The sequence below is a fragment of the Phaethon lepturus genome, unplaced genomic scaffold (assembly GCF_000687285.1).
Source record: "Phaethon lepturus isolate BGI_N335 unplaced genomic scaffold, ASM68728v1 scaffold47816, whole genome shotgun sequence".
Classification (NCBI taxonomy): Eukaryota; Metazoa; Chordata; class Aves; order Phaethontiformes; family Phaethontidae; genus Phaethon; species Phaethon lepturus.
This window is the reverse complement of record NW_010545022.1, coordinates 10,102-27,537: the sequence shown is the minus strand read 5'-3', so window position 1 is coordinate 27,537 and position 17,436 is coordinate 10,102. Positions and strand designations below refer to the sequence as shown.

General features: G+C 38.4%; 1 protein-coding gene across 4 annotated transcripts in view; it reads left to right on the top strand.

Moving 5' to 3' along the window:
* The window catches only part of MARK3 (MAP/microtubule affinity-regulating kinase 3), a 49,437-nt gene extending 35,004 nt beyond the window's left edge, over nucleotides 1–14,433 (top strand). The window contains exons 14-17 of one of the 4 annotated variants that reach the window (XM_010288831.1): nucleotides 3,834–4,091; nucleotides 6,469–6,495; nucleotides 11,213–11,257; nucleotides 13,470–14,433. In XM_010288831.1, coding sequence (XP_010287133.1) covers nucleotides 3,834–4,091; nucleotides 6,469–6,495; nucleotides 11,213–11,257; nucleotides 13,470–13,815 — 676 coding nt within the window. In that variant the 3' untranslated portion in view covers nucleotides 13,816–14,433. Of the gene's footprint in view, nucleotides 1–2,942; nucleotides 3,108–3,833; nucleotides 4,092–6,468; nucleotides 6,496–11,212; nucleotides 11,258–13,469 lie in introns of all 4 variants that reach the window. The other 3 variants (XM_010288829.1, XM_010288832.1, XM_010288830.1) reach the window with 3 other exon arrangements.
* The last annotated feature ends 3,003 nt before the right edge of the window (nucleotides 14,434–17,436 follow it).

Sequence of the window (17,436 nt, the reverse complement as noted above, 5' to 3'; positions counted from 1 at the left end):
TTCCTAAGGAGCTGTCTTTTAATGTTGTTTGGATTTTTTCCCAACTTTGAGTTTATCAGCAAACTGCTGTCTTTCTGGTTCGTCATGTATGGGCATTAAGCTCAAAGTTAATACTGAGTAGTATTTGGCAACTACATTAATTCTGCTTTATATCCATAATTGGTTATCCTATGCAATTTACCTTTTATTGTCAATATGGTATCCAAACATCATTTGCTTATCCTGCAAACTTTAGCCCTGTTTGGATCATTTTAAATGTCTGAGCATTTATGTTCTCACTGTTGGGGGAAAAAAAAATCTTTATAGCTTTTATTGCATATTTTTGATTACTACTTTCACTACTCTTTATAGAGGGTTAAAACAAGAAAAGATTTGGCATAGAATTCAGAATTTATGTCTGAATATATTTTTGTTGCTGTAACTGGCCAAAGGCTTGACTGATCACATGAAATGCAGGGACTTTTAAGTTTAAGAATTTAATATTTAATAACTAAATAAACATGGCTGTTGATGAGACTGTCTTCAGAATGAAGTCTACCTGCCTTCAGGTGTTTCTGTAGTATCTCTAGTATTATTGTACTCTCAACTTGGCAGAAAGTAACTTTAGAAACTTGTGATAGTTTTTCTTCTGTGAAGCAAGATCTGAAGTAGAACCCGAGCTTCGTATAAATCCACGTTTTTGTTAAAAATGCTTTCTGTGCTTTTGAAATGTCTTTTGGTGGCAAATGTTAAAGGCAGGAATAATTACTATAAATTATTCGTTACAGATTGGATTTTAGATTTTCCATAGCCAGTCAGCTACTGAGTGTGACATAGTGAAAACTTGGGGGACATGCCTTAAAAGGCAAGATGCACACATTTAGTCTCTTATTTTTCTATAGAGAAAGTATTAAAGTGTTGCCTGTTCTGTTTCTATATATTGCACTTTGAATTCTGAGAAGTCACTGTTTCTGAAGGTATGCAAACTTTGAAGAATCGATAGTCAGCTAGTCGACTTGATGTTGGAGGAAGTAGTCTTGAAGACCCCGTGCCAGACTGGTAGAAGCAAAGGGTTTTCAAGTCTCACACCCCTTCTTTAACACATTATGCGGCTGACACAGGCATTCTGCTGGAGATGACTCTGTTGGCTTTCCTCCAAAGCCTGAGCATTAATTAACGCACTTGGGGACTCATGAAACACTCTTCATAATGATAGGCAATTGCTTTAAATCATTTGTAACACAAATGATTTACAGCAGCCTCAGATTTTTAATAAGCCTTGGCACTAATTGGTGAATGTTAGCTCGCTGTTTCTGTGTTCCCAGGCTAGTAATCCAAGGAAGCTGATTTCTAGCAAAGCTTCAGAGGAAGAAATATAAATGCTTTAATATCTGCCATGGTACCTTGTTGATACATTTAGCTTATCACATCTTTGGAGGCAGGTAACTAAATAAAACTTGGGTCTAACGTGTTGTAAAACTAGATTCTTTCTCCTTTATCATTTGCAACAAATTGTGAGGAAAGGAGCTAGAAGTGCTCGAGAGGCTGATGACCAATTATTTGGGGATTACTTGACTTTGGGGTATCGCTTTTGAGATGAATGTGCATTTCCTTACAATTTCTTAATACCCTGGGGTAATGTAAATGCTGGACTGTGCTGCAGGCATTGTTGTAGTAGTGATTCTAGTTGGCATCCTGCTGGATTCAGCAGTGTGAAGAGACGCATGCATGACTCAGATGAAGTTTTCTAGATTCTGAGAAGTTAAAACCAAAAAGTAATAGATTTTGCTAACCATTTTAGCCAGCAGTTCTGATGCCTGAGCTGTGAGGTGTTTTCTGGTAGTGCTTTGAGAGCCAAGCCCAAGAAGTGGGTCAGCTGATACTTGTAGCTGGACTAGCATTCTCCTCTCCAAAGTCTGTCATACCAGAATGAGATAACAGGACTTGAATTTCAGTATGTGTAACCATGAGATAACTTGGAAGTGAACATGCAGTGTCATGACTGTCACTGACAATTACCTATTTCTTAACCTCAAACAATATTTCTGAATTACAGTTGCCTTTTAAAGCAAACTTAAGATGAATGATATGTGGCGTGATAGCCTGAGAGGCCCAATACATCTTGTGGCTTCTCAGTTTTCTCACATCCTTATCGCTAGATAATGTGAAGGCTGCAAAGAGTACTCTGGCCCAAAGAAAAAGCAGATTTCATGCTTGTATTTTAACATAAAGCTGGTAGCTTGCTGGCCATTCTGGGAAGACAGCACTATAGACCTTCCTTCAAAGCCTGAATAGTAGTTTAGAGAATTTAAAGGTTTGTGGCCAAGCAATATGAGGTGCTCTTTAACAGTCATACCTCTTCCTTCAGAGAACACCAAGCATTATTCATTGTCTCCTATGTGTACAAGTTGATTAATAGTAGCCTTTTTGTTTGGGCCTCTCTGGACTTGTTTAAATTTCGATTGTGTCTGTGAAGTCCCTCAGTTATCAGATGTAGATCAAGATTTGACAGCTTGCCCAACTTACATTGATTTCTTTTAACACGGATACATTCTGAAAACAAAAGTATTTCACTGCCCTAATGGAGCTATCATCAGTCTTTTGAAAAGTGCAGTTGGTGGGGGTTTTTTAATGCATTTTTAAATGTCGAGACCAATACGTGTGCTTGGGCACAGAACAGTGAGTTATTCAGGTTTTATACGTCAAGGAGGGTATCACCACAAACTAATGCTAATGGTAAGAGAATGATCACTTCATAGATGTGAAGTGTTACAGTAAGGGTGCTTTTTAAGGGGAGTGTAGGGTAGTTACTGCTGTTTACATGGAAGAGGGCTGCTAGAGTTCATGTTCTTTGATAAATCCATTAATAGAAGGAAAAGTTTGCTTTTTTTCTATGCAGTAGTTTGTTGTTGGTCCATCATGCTCTTCTTTCTGCCTCTGCCTGAACCCAAACCCTCTCACAGCCTGACAGAAATGTTCGCTTACGCAGCTAGCCCTGCATCAGTTTGTACTACATCCTTCTCCAGTGTTCGGCTGCGACATCAGAAGTCGATGTCCATGTCAGCCTCTGTGCACACGAAGATGATGTTGCCTCCAATAGACAATGGCGCAGATAACTTCAGGCCTATGTAAGAACCTGAAATCGTTGTGAAACTAACTTATACCCACTGCTTCTTAACTTTGTGCTGTGGAATTTTAGTTTAGATTGTTCTAGTATATATTGCCCACAAGATGTGTGTTTCCTCATTTTTTCAGTCTTGTTTACATTTGTCTTGTGGTGTGTCAGGCTGTCTGTGACATAATCCTGCAATAATGAACCTCAATCTTTTTTCCTAGTGTTAGAAGTATTGGACATTCCCTATTGTCAAAGTTTGTGGGAGACTTTAACTGTGTATCCTGAAGGACTTCACCACTTGGAGCGGTTTGCTCGTAGAGAATTTTGTGTAGGATACTTTCAAATTAGCAAGATTTTTCAAAGATGTATATATAGAATGTGGAGGGATAGACACTAAAGTTACCTATTGCTTCTCTTTCCTGGGAGGAAACTTTATTCATCTGTTCTTTTATCAGTCTTCTCAGTGAAACATGGTATGCCTAGTTTATCTGGTCTTTTCCAGGATACTCCTGTTGCATTTTTTCTGCCTATGTAGGTTTCTGTTTCGGCAGCCTTTTAATCCTAACTTCTTAGGAGTTTTGATTCCATACAGTGCTGTAATAATGTTGATATTTCCAACCCTGGCCTATATAAAAGTGTCTGCTTAGCTTTACTGTAGAACGTAGTGTTTTATGTTTCCTGCAGAATGGTAGTGCTTCTGTAAAGAAGTTCTAGCATTGTTTTTTGTTTTCTGCTTTAGCACTATTCCCGATCAAAGAACTCCTGTTGCTTCAACTCACAGCATTAGCAGTGCAACCACACCTGATCGTATTCGTTTCCCCAGAGGAACGGCTAGTCGGAGCACTTTCCACGGCCAGCTCAGAGAGCGACGTACCGCTACCTACAATGGACCTCCAGCCTCCCCCAGTCTGTCCCATGAAGCAACACCACTCTCACAGACTCGAACCAGGGGTTCTACTAATCTATTTAGTAAACTAACTTCAAAACTAACAAGAAGGTAAGCCTCAAAATGGTAATGCAGCATTTCCTTTTTATTGGGTAGCAGACATACCTGGTAGTTCATTGCTTAGGTTGTTTTGTCCACGTTGATTAAAGGCTTAACTTTCTGCAACTTAAAATGCACTGGCTTGTGATTTTTTCATAGTTCTTTTTGGTTACAGAAGCCATTCGTTTTTAGGAGTTGAATCAAATGGGTTAAAAAGCAAGACAGCTTGGTCTGTGCTGTTTATTCTGTGCTCTTCATCTTCCTGTCTGAGCTACAAAGGCTGCAGAGCTGAAACATTTCAGCTCAGTTCAAAAGCTGCTCAGTCTGACTGCATGGTTTATCAGTAGATGGTGTAAACTAGGATCCCAGTCTTGACATTTAATGTAATGTTAGAAGCTCAGGTTGTGTTTCCCAATGGCTTAGGCTGTTAATACTTCCAGAATAATCTTGCTGGCAACACAGAAGTAGGAGTATGGCAGGTGAAAGGGTAGGGGCAGGAGACAAAAGCTTCTTTTGGCAGTAGTGCTAGCATAGGTCATATTAAAGTAATGGCAGTACTATGGTTTCAGTCTAGGCAGGATTTAGTCTTTTTACTTTAGGAGTAAGTTTTTCAAGTCTTGTCAAACCTTGAAAAACTTACTCCTATTTTGACCTTTAGTTCATGGTTTTGGTGTGAAGGTGTGTTGGTCTAGCCAAAGCCTAGCTTAAGCAGATGTTGTTCCTGCACTAATAGTTTTTATTCAAATTGTACTTCCTAGTTTCAAATCCATGTATGATTTAAATTAGTTCCTACAAACCCTGAAATTGAAAACTGCCTATTTTCCTTCTATATTTAAAACCTGTTGGTTCATGTACTGCATACTTCAGACACTGATATCCATAACTTGTGTTTGCAGAAGTGAGGGTTTATTTATCATTGCCTTAAGATAATCTCTGTGCTTTTGTACCCTCCTCATTACATGAAATTTTTTTAAAATACATTATTCTGACCTTGACCTGCTTGCTTTTGTTTTAGTCTTATATCACATCAGCACCAAGCCATTTCCTTCCTGTCTGTTCTGTGACTAGACATGCCTCCCTCTCAGCATCATCTTCATGGTGTCCCATTCCTACAAAATAATGTTAAACCAAACTCCAGTTTTTCACAACTGCTTCACGGCTGATTTCAATTTAGAGAGTGAATTTCTTTAAAAATGTAGAAGTTTTTTCTGTGAAAAATAAAAACGTGACAGCCTACCCTTTGGTAAATGTTTTACCATGCTCAGCTCTCTGCCGGCTAATGCCTCCCTGGGAAGTACTGTGCTGTACGAAATTCTCTCCCCCCCCCCTTCTTTTGAGAGACACATAAAAGGTTAATTTAAATTTTTTTTTTTTTTTTTTTAGAATTAAGTCATCTGCTTTTTATCAAGCGAAGTCTTAATCAGACACATCCTTTTGGCACATCTTTCTTTCTGTACTTTTGTTTGTAATATCCTTAATTTTCCATCTGACATTCCAAATGTGGATGCTTAAACTGTGAACATGCAAGCTTTTCACTCAGTTGTTTAGGCAACATTCAAACTTCTATCATTTCAACTTTTGCGGCGCGGTGTGGTTTTCTTGGAGTTTTTCCCGACTACTTCTGACAGTAGTTTAAATTCCATCTGGATTTGATTAAATAACGTGCAGTTGTAACAGAATAGCACTGTTACAGATGGTTAAGCTTGCACTTGGAGGACCTCTTACAGTTGGGGCTCTGTTATATGAGGTGCTGTACAAACTACTAAGGAGGTTGATAGTGCCATCAAAGGACATGATTACGTTTCTTCTCTTTAAATAAATTTTTAAAACCTTAAAACCTTTTAATTTATTTTAGCATTCTCTATGGGGGATCAGAATTCTTTTGATTAGGAACTACTTATGTTATCTTGTAGGCAATTGTTGCAGCTTCTGCCACTAAATTAACTAAATATTTAAGGCAGTTTTTGGCACAACATGGCTGACATAATGTTATGAAGGAAAGAAGAAGCCTGACTCTGAAGATACTCAAGATCTAATTAGAGTTACCGATTTTTGCTTTCTATTTGCAATACATGAAGAAAATCCAAACATATCTGTATGTGAACTTGCAGATTATGAGTTCTTAAAGTGTTTTGACACCAGTATGTATTTTAATTCATAATAACTACTGGTGGCATGTTTCCCAGAAAAATTAAGTTTGGAAGTAGCAATGCTAAGAGTTTGACTCTTCAGACCCTGAATCATTTGCCTAATCTCAGAATGTATTGAAGTGTAATTTCATTGTGCATTTTAAATGAGATCTTTTTGCATGTTTCACTCTAAATCGCTTTTTCAATTTATTTTGTACAAAACTTTTTGTTAATTATTATTTTGGCTTAATTTCTTTTAGAAACATGTCATTCAGGTTTATCAAAAGGTAGGATTTATTTATATTTAAAAAAAAAAGTGGCTCCTGCAATTAACAACAGATTTGGCTTTTCTAGCCTTGGTTTTCTGAAAACTAAACTTTCTGCTGAGAACTAAGTACTTTCTTTCTTGAGAGGAAAGCATAGAATAAATCCATTAACTCATGATGATACTTAAGAATCTGTGGCACCTGTATAACAAAATGCTAAGCATGCCTTGTGAATTCTTCTCTCTTTGATAGAGTTGGTAGTATCAAAGTAATTCTGTTCTCTGTACTAATACACTTAGCATGCTTATGTTTGAAGAATGAGGTGTTTGATAACAATGATGAAAGTATAAACAAAACATAAGGTACAAGGTAAGTAGTGCTAAATTTACACTCTCTATCTCTTTGTTTTATGATTGATTTTTTTTTATTTAAAAAATCAGTTTGAAGTGGTGTCCGCAGTTTATACAACAGAAAGCAAACTGAACACGGTTGTGAATCTAACAGTTTTGTATGGAAGATTGAATGAAGATGCAATGGCTGTGTATTTATTTTAAAATGGCATGTATTAGCTGAAGTGCAAACAGAGCACTTCAGTTATAAATAAAAAGTATAATGTTTATGCAAATTTATTAACAAAAGTGAAAAGCTCAGGAGTCTGATTCACATTTCAAGCCCAAAGGATTGAATTTAGTTTTGCAATTTGAGGATGAATCAAGCCACTATATATCTTGTTAATCCATTATGACTCATGAAAATTGGTTATAAAATTTTGATCCCCAGGTAAATTTTGCAGTAGAATTTTGTAATACTGTCTTTAATCGGATCATATCTTCTTAAAGGGTGGTACTTTCAGTTTCCAACTACTGATCAGAAATAGGGAGATGGGGCCAAAACCTGACCTACCTTTTAACTGTCAAGATGCAAGGCTATGCATGTGACTGTAACTGGAAGTTTGTTAGACCATTTCAAGGAAATACTTAGATTAGGGAGACCTGAGATACGTAAATTGATGCTTAAATTTGGATTATTTTGTACAGTCTGGGTCTAAAGGTACTCCCCCAGATTAAATTAGTAGATTTCATGCTACAGTAATAATAATTAGGGCTTTTCCAAAACGACTGCGTTTAGAACTGGTGTTGGTTGGGTTGGCTGGCATTGCCACAGCTGGCTTGAGAAAAAGAACGTGTACCAACTGTTAGTTAAGGAAAGAAACCATCCAACACAGTATGTAGTTGAAACCGAACAGTAGCAATAGTTTTAACCCAGTGTCCACCGTGAGCTGTGGGGTGCGTACCACTTTGTAAGAGGGAGCTTTTTTTCTCCCTGTAGTCACGTTCCTTGTAAAACAAAGGATTATAATCTGAGCAACCTCCACAACTGCATGATATGTTTGTTACTCTGCTGCTCTGAAGAAAGATGAAAAATGCTAATATCAGTACAGTTTTAAACTAGAAGGTAGCTGTTCAAATTTGAGACTTAAAAAAGGTAGTTTTTTAATAATTTCTAAAAATTTTCCTTTGACTTGAGGCCAGGAATCTCAGACTATTGTGGAAATAGCTGCTGCAGCTTCCATGAATATGTCTTTTGGATAAGAGGTTTGCAAAGTCTTACACCACCTACACAGGACCAGACTGTGCTTTTTAAATTCTGTTTTAAGTGTGCATGGTGTCCCTCCATACCTGATCTGTATGTAGGTACCAAATTAAATTGAAAATGTTTGGAGGGTTGGCAGTGTTTTCTTGCTTTATATGCTATTAGTCTTGCCTAAGCTCACTGTCTTTGATACTGAAAGACCTACTGTAACCCAATAGTGCGTATATATAGTACTGCAACATCATTCTAGGGAGCTGAACAAAAGTAGATAATCAGTCACTCCTTTTTAAACTATTGAGTTCTAATTTGTACTTGGTACACAGAGGTATAAAATATATCTTTCTTGCACTATCCTTTCCAATCTGCATATTGTGGAAGTCTTTTTCTGACAGTAAAGAACACTTTCTGTGTTCTGGATTTTATTGCAGCATCTTTTCACCATTTCCAAAAATTGATCTTATTTTAGCGTCTTGCACTTTCTGCTGTTTTTCCATATCTCTTTAGACAGTTTTCTTTGTGTTTATTTGGATTTGTAACACAGAGTATACAAAGATGTAAAGAACAGAAAGCTCAGTATAACTCAGGACAGATATATGGAAACATTCTTATTTTTGAAAGCCTTTTGCAAACCATATAGCAAAACCATAAAGGAGATAGTGTATAGGCATTGCGTGACAAATGAGAACATAACTTTTCTCTAGATAAGTTCTATTCTCAAGACCAAGGAGGATCTTGGTCCATAAAATTAATTTATGTAAAAGTACAAGCAAAAGCAGAAAATTCAGAACAAAAATGAGCCATTTGTGGTTCCCGCAGAAGTGAAGATTGTCTTAGCAGTGAGGAGGCCTCAGGGCTGCATCTGACTTGCAGACCCACCGAAACAATACTGGCAGTACAGTATGTGACTGTTCCCAAAGCACCAGTGCTGGGCTGTAGAACTGAACCATAACCATGTCCTTCATGAAGGAAGGAGTATCTAGAGAGACTGGCACAGCTCTCCAAAGCTTGGCATGATGGCTCATATTTGAGGGAGCATGTCACCGAATGCAATTCCCGTTGCTAAATGAACGGAACACTGGTACATGGAAAAACTGAACAAAGTAAGGATTTTTGGAAAGACTTCCATGAAAGAGTGTTTATTATTTCAAAGTGGCAGGTATTTTGTAAGTAATGACTTTTTTAGATTTATGTGGTTTAGAAACTGAACAGTTTGGGTTAATTTCAACCTAAAAAGGGTTAGAGAGCATCATTAGGGATTTTTTCCTCCCAGACTCTTCCAGACAGATTCCAGTAACAGTAAGACTATTCATTGTTGGGGAGACTGGTTATGCTCCCATTTTCTACAACCTCTGGCAAGTTTAAAATAAAATAATAAAAAAAAAAATCCATAAATGCTTGCAGCTCTTAAGAAAGCTGTCACCTCCTACTTTGTGGGAACACAGTAGGCTCTTTAAAGTTTCAAGTACTCTCAGTTTTTCAGTTGAGCATTGTCTTCAAATTTGTTGCTTGCTTTGCCCAGACTTTCTGGAAGGTGTGGCTTTGGTCAGTTGGTACTTTGTTCAGATGGTTTCTCCTTTCCCACCTACCCCATTCTCAGTCCTACAGAGTTGTCGTAAAGCGTGAGTTCATGGGCTCTATATGCAGACCTTTAAATCTTTTTCCACCTTCTGGAAGTTTTCCACCTTCCTATATCCACCAGAGATAAGTAGCACAAGATCTCATGAAAATGACTACCATTAAAACCGCACTTTGAAGTGCTAGAATTAGTTGAGGACTTGTCAGTTGTTTTCTTACTATCTTCCTTGTTCTTTTTGCTTGGGACAGCTTTTCATTAGTCAATGGAAACGCTTCCTAGCAGAGACCCTGTCCAGCAGGGTTCTGACTGGATGTTGTTGTGATAAACAGCTGACAGCTGAGTGACTTACCACTTTCCTAACTGGCATTTTATTGCAATAGCAGTGTGAGTTTTGAGCAAGGAGCAGGGTCCATGACAAGCAAGTGCTGCCACCGTGCTCCTCGCAGTGCTGGCACAGCGTCTGTTCCCTTTTGGCAGGGACTGCACAGAGTCATCTTACAAGCCTGTTCTCTCACCGAAACCCTCAAAAAGAAGGAAAGGAGGAAATTAAGCCTTGTAACACCCCACACATTCTGATATAAATACAGCTGTTCATCAAAAAATAAGCTTACTGTCTTACATTCCTGTCGCTAGACACCTGTCAACCAAACTGCCTTAATAATTTACGTTATTCAGTGAAGCCATGTACTAGCTTAGACTAGGCTTGATGAGAGCCTTACAAAGATAGCTTCCCTGCGAGCAGAATTAACACTGAGATGTAGGACTGTGGTACTGCAATAATGGGAAGGTAGAGGAAGGTGATTTCCTTCCCCCCCCCCTTAATTCTACTTGCTACTGCGTTTTTAAAAAACAGTACTGATCAGCAGCATAGCTTTAATCAATGCACGTAGACAGAAAGCTTAAGTTTACTCAGATGTTGAAGATGCATCAGTGTGGGAATTAATAGGATGGGCTTCCCACAGCTTGAGAAATCTTGCATTTAGAGGTAATTTTTTGCTAAAACATACATGCATCTTGTTTTGCTTTAAGGTACTTGGTATTTTTTAGACACCTAATACCTCAGATTTGATGTGAATGCAAACACACAGGATGACCAGACTTGTCTGTAAATAGAGTATTTTTTCAAATATATATTGTATTACCAGATAAAATTTTAAAATATAATTAGCCGAAAAATAATTGGGAGTTATTTCTCTTTTAGGAGGTACTTACTAAGTAATACAATAACTTCAATATGGCTTGTAACTTTAGTTTAATATTTTCTGCTTTTAGAAATTCAACTTTATTCAATTAGTTCTACAATATTAATATATATAAACATAGATTGTAAAAATTAGTTATGGTCTTTTTAAAAACTGTAGTTTATAGACTTCCATTTGGTTTGACAACATGATATTCTGAATTTAGTCTAACCTACAAAGTTCTTTACATCTTTGTTGCTTTGTATTTTAACACACCTTTGGTATGATTGCAGTATCTTTTAGCAGCTACTCAGATAATTGTATATTGTAGTGTAAGATTTGTCTTCTCTTTCCCACTTCCTTTTGCTTCTGCATTCTTTTCAATGAGGCTCCCAACTGAATATGAGAGGAACGGGAGATTTGAGGGCTCAAGGTGAGGGTAAAATTTTTGTTTAAAACGTTACTTAGGTGAGTTTGAACCTTTCTCCCCTTGATTATGTGGCATAGTGGCTTCAGGCAGCAGCTTTTGTTTCATGTAAGGCTTTGAAACTAAACAAAGCAGCTTTTCTGTCTGCAAAACAGCTATTAAAGCACAAACTGACTTGGTTCTAAACTTTCATCTTTCCTGTTGCCTTTTCCCTTGTGTGTTTTTTTTTTTCATTTTAGTCATTATAATTTGCTGTTGTCTTGTAGATGTGTAGGTAAGTGGTCTCTAGTGAGACTGCAAACGTGTGCGATAACCACTGAAGGGTGATAAGATATTTCTCATCTCCAAAATCACAGATAGTTAAACAATATTTTTCACGTTATACTCTTCTTCCAGAATCTGCATATCAAAAAAACCCTAGAAGTAATCAAACTTGTGCTCGTTCTGCAAAGTGTTTTCAAGTAGAAAAAGCTTTCAAGAGTAAAAGTTGGTGTTTCCCTGCCCCCATATAGCCTTATTAAAGTAAAACCTTAAAGTTAAAACAAAGTACTCTCTAATTTGCTTGCTGAATTTTATAACAACTGGCAAATCACGTAGCTGGATTTGACAGCATAATCCTATGACTCTCACAGTTACTGGAAGTCTTTCTAATAGAATATAAAATTATTAAATAGATTGTCTTTGAGAGAGATATTTACTTAGTTTTGACCTTGCTATCACTTTTTATTTAACTTTTTCTTAATTGCCTGCTTAATGGTGGTAGAAGGAAAGCATTGTGTAACCAGCAATTCATTGCCAACTATTTTGAAGAGCAGCTTGACTTAAAATTGTCAATTGAACTTTGAAGTTCAACATGAGACCTAAACTGCATAGTTTGGGGCCAGTTAGGTATTTTCAGAAATTATTTAAGCATGACAGTCAATATACTTAAGTCTCTTGTCTTGAGGACAAGTAAATTTGAAGAGGCAACTGGCAGTGTGCAAATATTCATAAAACAAATCTGTCATATTTTTGTTTCCCCAGTGGTCCAAATGTAGTTCCTTATTCTTCAGCTGTGTGACCACTGATTTTAATTGAAGTGGAAGAATCATTGCAAACTAGAAATTTCTGGAACGCTTCTTTTCTTTGTCCTGTATAACCTTATTTATACTTACCAAATGGAAAGCTTTTTTAATTAAAAAAAAAAAAAAAAAAAAGAAAAAAGTTGCAGCTTCAGGATTTTGTGCTTTATCTCTTAAAGCTGTGACAGTAACAGTAAACCCTCTTATTCACCGTCTTTACTAACGATGAGGTGTCTTACAGTGACTGCCAACTCTTTCCTGCATTGCAGCCTCAAAGGCACTTAGTTGTGTAGCTTGTATCAGTGAAAGTTTTCATCTCCCTACCTGTATCAATTATTGGTATTAAACAAATTACTGACCAACTTAGAGACGAAGTATTTCCTCCCTGTTAAAGGTGACCCCAGTAGCCTACAGTGCAATGGGTCTCTAGTGACCATCTCAAACACTGACCAGTGCAGGAAGACCAGACTTAAATCAAACCAGCCCAGAACTGGGCGGCACGTGTTGGCCCTGGGCAGTTGGTGGATGACCCCCCCGGCAGCGTCCCTCAGCTCTGCTCTCCTTCCTCCAGCTTGCATCTGCAGGGCATGCCGTGGGCCCTCCCAGTGCTTGGTCTCCAACCTGCTGCACCGGAGGAGGTGCAGAGGAACCCCCGGGATCTTTCTGCACAGGCTCATCCCTGTTGCATATGAGTGGGTGCCTCCTGTGGTCTGGCCCTCCCAGAGGCCTGGGCTGAGCACCCTTTTGTCACAAGTTGCCACCATGTGAATGTTCCAGAAACTTCTAGCACAGAGCTGGTGTTTCAGCTGTCCACATGGCCCGAGAATAGGGGTTTGAGCAGAACTTGCCTTAAAATCGAGTCCTAGGTGATGCATGTAGTTCTGCCTCCGCAAGGTCATTTCCCTCATGCACCTGACTCCAGTGACTTCCAGTTGTGTCACCCGTCGTACCGTACCTTCGTTTCAGCCCCAACAGCTAATGCTTTACCTTGAGTGTGTGTTTGTACAGCAGCTAGGAAAGCGGGGCATTGCTCGCAGACGGAGCCTCTAGATGCTGCTCTAATACCGGTAGTGTGCGTTGAGTGTTAGTTTGCTTCACTAACATGAAACGTGGAGAAGGTAGCTGGCCCTGCTAACTAACAAATCACTGTCTTTCAGCCGCAACGTAGCAGTGGATCAGAAGGATGAGAACAAGGAAGCCAAGCCTCGGTCGCTGCGTTTTACCTGGAGCATGAAAACCACCAGCTCCATGGATCCCAATGACATGATGAGGGAAATACGAAAAGTCCTGGATGCCAATAATTGTGACTATGAACAAAGAGAGCGTTTCTTGCTTTTCTGTGTCCATGGAGATGGGCATGCAGAAAACCTTGTACAGTGGGAGATGGAGGTGTGTAAACTGCCAAGACTGTCCCTGAATGGAGTTCGCTTTAAGCGGATATCGGGAACATCCATAGCTTTTAAAAACATTGCTTCCAAAATTGCCAATGAATTAAAGCTGTAACAAGAAAAATAGTTAAGTTGTAAATTAGTTAGCAATTTCAAGTGTTTTTGAGAATTCCAATGGAAATGTATAGAATAACATTTAGGCAATAACTTCTGCATCCTTCTGAATAGTGATATTAAAAAAAAAAGCTGCTGAGCTGGGAGGGAGAGTTGGACTTTTTTATAAGTGCACTACAGCATTAAAGTTGCCTACTATGTAAAATATTACCCCTTCTGCTTTATTTCCATTGCTCCTAAGTCTTTGACAACAAATTGAAACACAGAATATATTCATTTAAATATGCCTCCTGTTTGTGTGGACGTGTGAATGTACAGTATGTGTGTATATTATATAAAGTATTCTATGTAAACAATTCATTTACAACATCGAGCTGTACCAGTACCTCTTTTTGGGCTAATTTTGGTGCTAAAAATTGAAATGGCCAAGGAGGAAACACTTGAGTTAATATTTAAAATAACTGAAGCGATAACCAGTAAATGCAGGTTTACAGTTCACTGCTGTGTTAAGAAAAAAAAGAAGTGTGTGAAGGGTTTGGATTTACGGTTGTGAACATTATTAGTCCTGTTTTCTAAGTAGATCTCATGAGATTATTAAAAATTCACTTTTACAGAGTAAGTCTTGCATTATATTTTGCCCACCTATTTATTATTTAAGTCTGAATCAAATTTTTTAAATGTAGTTGATTTATGCATTAAAATTTGGGTAAACACTTCCATTCTTCTGCTTCTGCTAAACTACTAAAATTGTATCTTTCTCCTTTTGGCTTATGAGTACTGATTGTAGCAAAGAACACTTTTTTTCCTGTTGTTCCACCGTTCTTCTACAGAGTAAGGCAGTCTTAACAGGATGTGCTAAATGCTGACTAGTGACTTTCTTTCAGACCACCGTTCTGCACATTAGACTAGGTCAGACTGATACAAAGCACAAAAGGACTCTCAAATAACGACCGTATTTTGATGCAAGTTGCCACGTCCGAGTCGGTGCCGTTCTGAGGTATTGCTGCACGTGTGGCAGTACTTTTCTTTGCATTCTGGGCGTGCACTGTATTGAAACCCAAAAGTGGGAGTCAAATTGGCTACTGATCTCCTCTGTTGTAACATCCAACTTGCATAAACTGCAGCCATAGGCAGTAGCAATTAAAACTTTTCTTTGCAGCTCTCTTCCAGCGTGCTTCCACTTGGCTCTGGTTGTATTGCTTTTGATGGCTTGATGCCAGTTGTGTCTCTGGCTTCTGCTGCGGAGGGAGTCCACTGCTGCTCTTTTAACGTGCAGTGTGGAAACCCGCCCTCGATGAACTCTGATGGCCAACTAGCTTTCTGTAGGACATGAAGCTACTCTGGGATTGTCCCCACCTTTTAACCATTACTGTGGTGAGCGGAATTTGATTTTGCAAACTAGAATGAAGAGATTTCTTCATGCGTTGTTTCCTACTGATGCTCAGTTTATTTCATCAAGGACTTCTGTGGGTAATATCCTGCATTATCTACTTTTTGTATTCATGTTTTATGGTTATATTTCAGTGAAGCACTTAAGCATGTACTTAACATGTGCTTTAAACTGGAGCCTAAATCTGCATTTTAAATTTGCAGTGAGCGAATAGTTATTCATAGTACACAGTTCAGATTTGACCCGAGGTGACAATGCAAAATCCTTAATATTTTGCAAGTTGGTTCTTGTGATCTATAGTCTGTGAAGGCAGCAGACTTCCCTTCTCTTTCGCTAAGCATTGATATTGATTATGCTAGTTTAAAGGGTAATCATAGTTGTTAAATGTAGTAAATATTCCTGAATTTGCATTTTATTCTCTGTATATTCTGTATCATGCCATGGCTTGAGAACTCCAGATGCTACTGGAGTTCAGTTGGTTTTCAGTGCTCTGCCCATGCCTGTGCTGCTCAGTATGGTTTTTTCCATGAAAACTCCATTTTGTAAAAGCAATAAGACATTTCAGGGCAGTCATTGTACTTCCTCAGGTGAATAGCCACCTATCCTTTCACTTCCTAAGTTTTAAGCACTCCTCCAAATGTATTTTTTTTTCACCTGGCAGTGCACTTTGTTGTCTGAACTGAAAAAGTGTTCTGATAAATGATGTAAATCTGTATTCGATGGAAGTTCCAAAAGGTTTCATATTAAATGTTTTCTGAAATACTCTCTTCCTACTTCAACTGTTAAGTATGTAATTGTTTCTAAAAAGTGCACCAGTATCATACTTTGGATATTTAAAGTTTGTACTTAAGTATTTTTCTTAAAGTGTTCTCAAAAGTTTCTTTCAGAGTAAATCTGTATTTGAGGTATTAAAAAAAAAATACTTAATTGTAATCTGAAACAGATTTTTAACATCTTCCTTCCCAAATGCTTTGTAAAATTACCAAGTTGCAAGAATATACCCTTGTTTCTTCAGCATACTGCATGCTTATTGTTGAAGCCTCTAGGAGATGCCTGGAAAGGAAAACTGCTTCCTTCAGATGTCCAAACCAAAGATGAACTTCTTCCCGAACACAGGCCTTTTACTTCTTCGTATTCCTTGGGGATCTGTGTAGGTTTATCAGCACCGCTGTTGATACAACTCTGCAGAACTACGGCTGTTTTTTCTCTCCTTAAGAGACAAGTTTTTAAAATAATCGGAGGTCAATGTGTGGTGAGGCTAGGCAGGCCTGGGCACTTTGAGATGGGTGTCTAGCAGCCAAGAAGGGGTTTTATGTAATGGCATGACTGGTGTCCTGGGATGTGTCCGAATGGTGTGTTGGGGGGTGTCTGTTACGGCCTTGTGTCTAAAGGTTTGCGTCACTAAAACCCATGTCATCCAGTTCTGAAGATGTCTCTTGGTCGCTGGATCTGGCAGAGAAAAGTGTCGTCAAGAGTTTGGATTTGGGGGGTTTAGTGCTTTAAATGAAAGTTTTGAGAGATACGTACACTAAAAGAAAATCTGAACACTGAGCAGGGACAAACAAGCCTCTCATGCAATCCTTTTCTGTACTTAGGCTTTCTAAAACACTTCAGTCTACCTCTTTACAAGGTCTAAGGCCCTCGACCATGTTGAGAAGTAGAGAGGTGGGTTAGAGGAACAGTTAGTCCTGCTGATGTAAGTGTTTTGCATGCTTTTATTCAAGCTACAGCATCTGGTCCAGTCTTTGTGGGTTCAAAGACTTTTAGTACAGGTTTGGGCAAGGTTTACCTTTTTCTCTTGTACTGTAGAGAAATTTAAAGATCAAATGGAGTGAGATACTGTATCCCAATTTTTTCAATTGTCATTTTTTTTTTTTCAAGATAAATTAGACTATTTTAGAAAAATATTCTGAAATTAGTATCGACATTTAAGAAAGAGTCAGAGGTTTGGGAGTCCGTCTAGTCATACGGAAAGATTTGTAGCAGATCTGGAGTTTAAATAGAGACCTCTCCAATTCAGTTAAAAGCCCAGATATATATGGGCCTGTTGGGATAATGTGTAGAGGCTTTTAATCAGTCTTTCCCACAGCTGCTGTGTCATACAGCATGTTGTGGATTGCAATTTAATTAGGACTGCGGCGAACCCAGAGAACCGTTGCGGCAGTTAAGCTCCGTCAGCAGCAGCAGTATGGACACGGCCGCGTGGAGTTAAAACCCGCTTGGCTGTGCTGG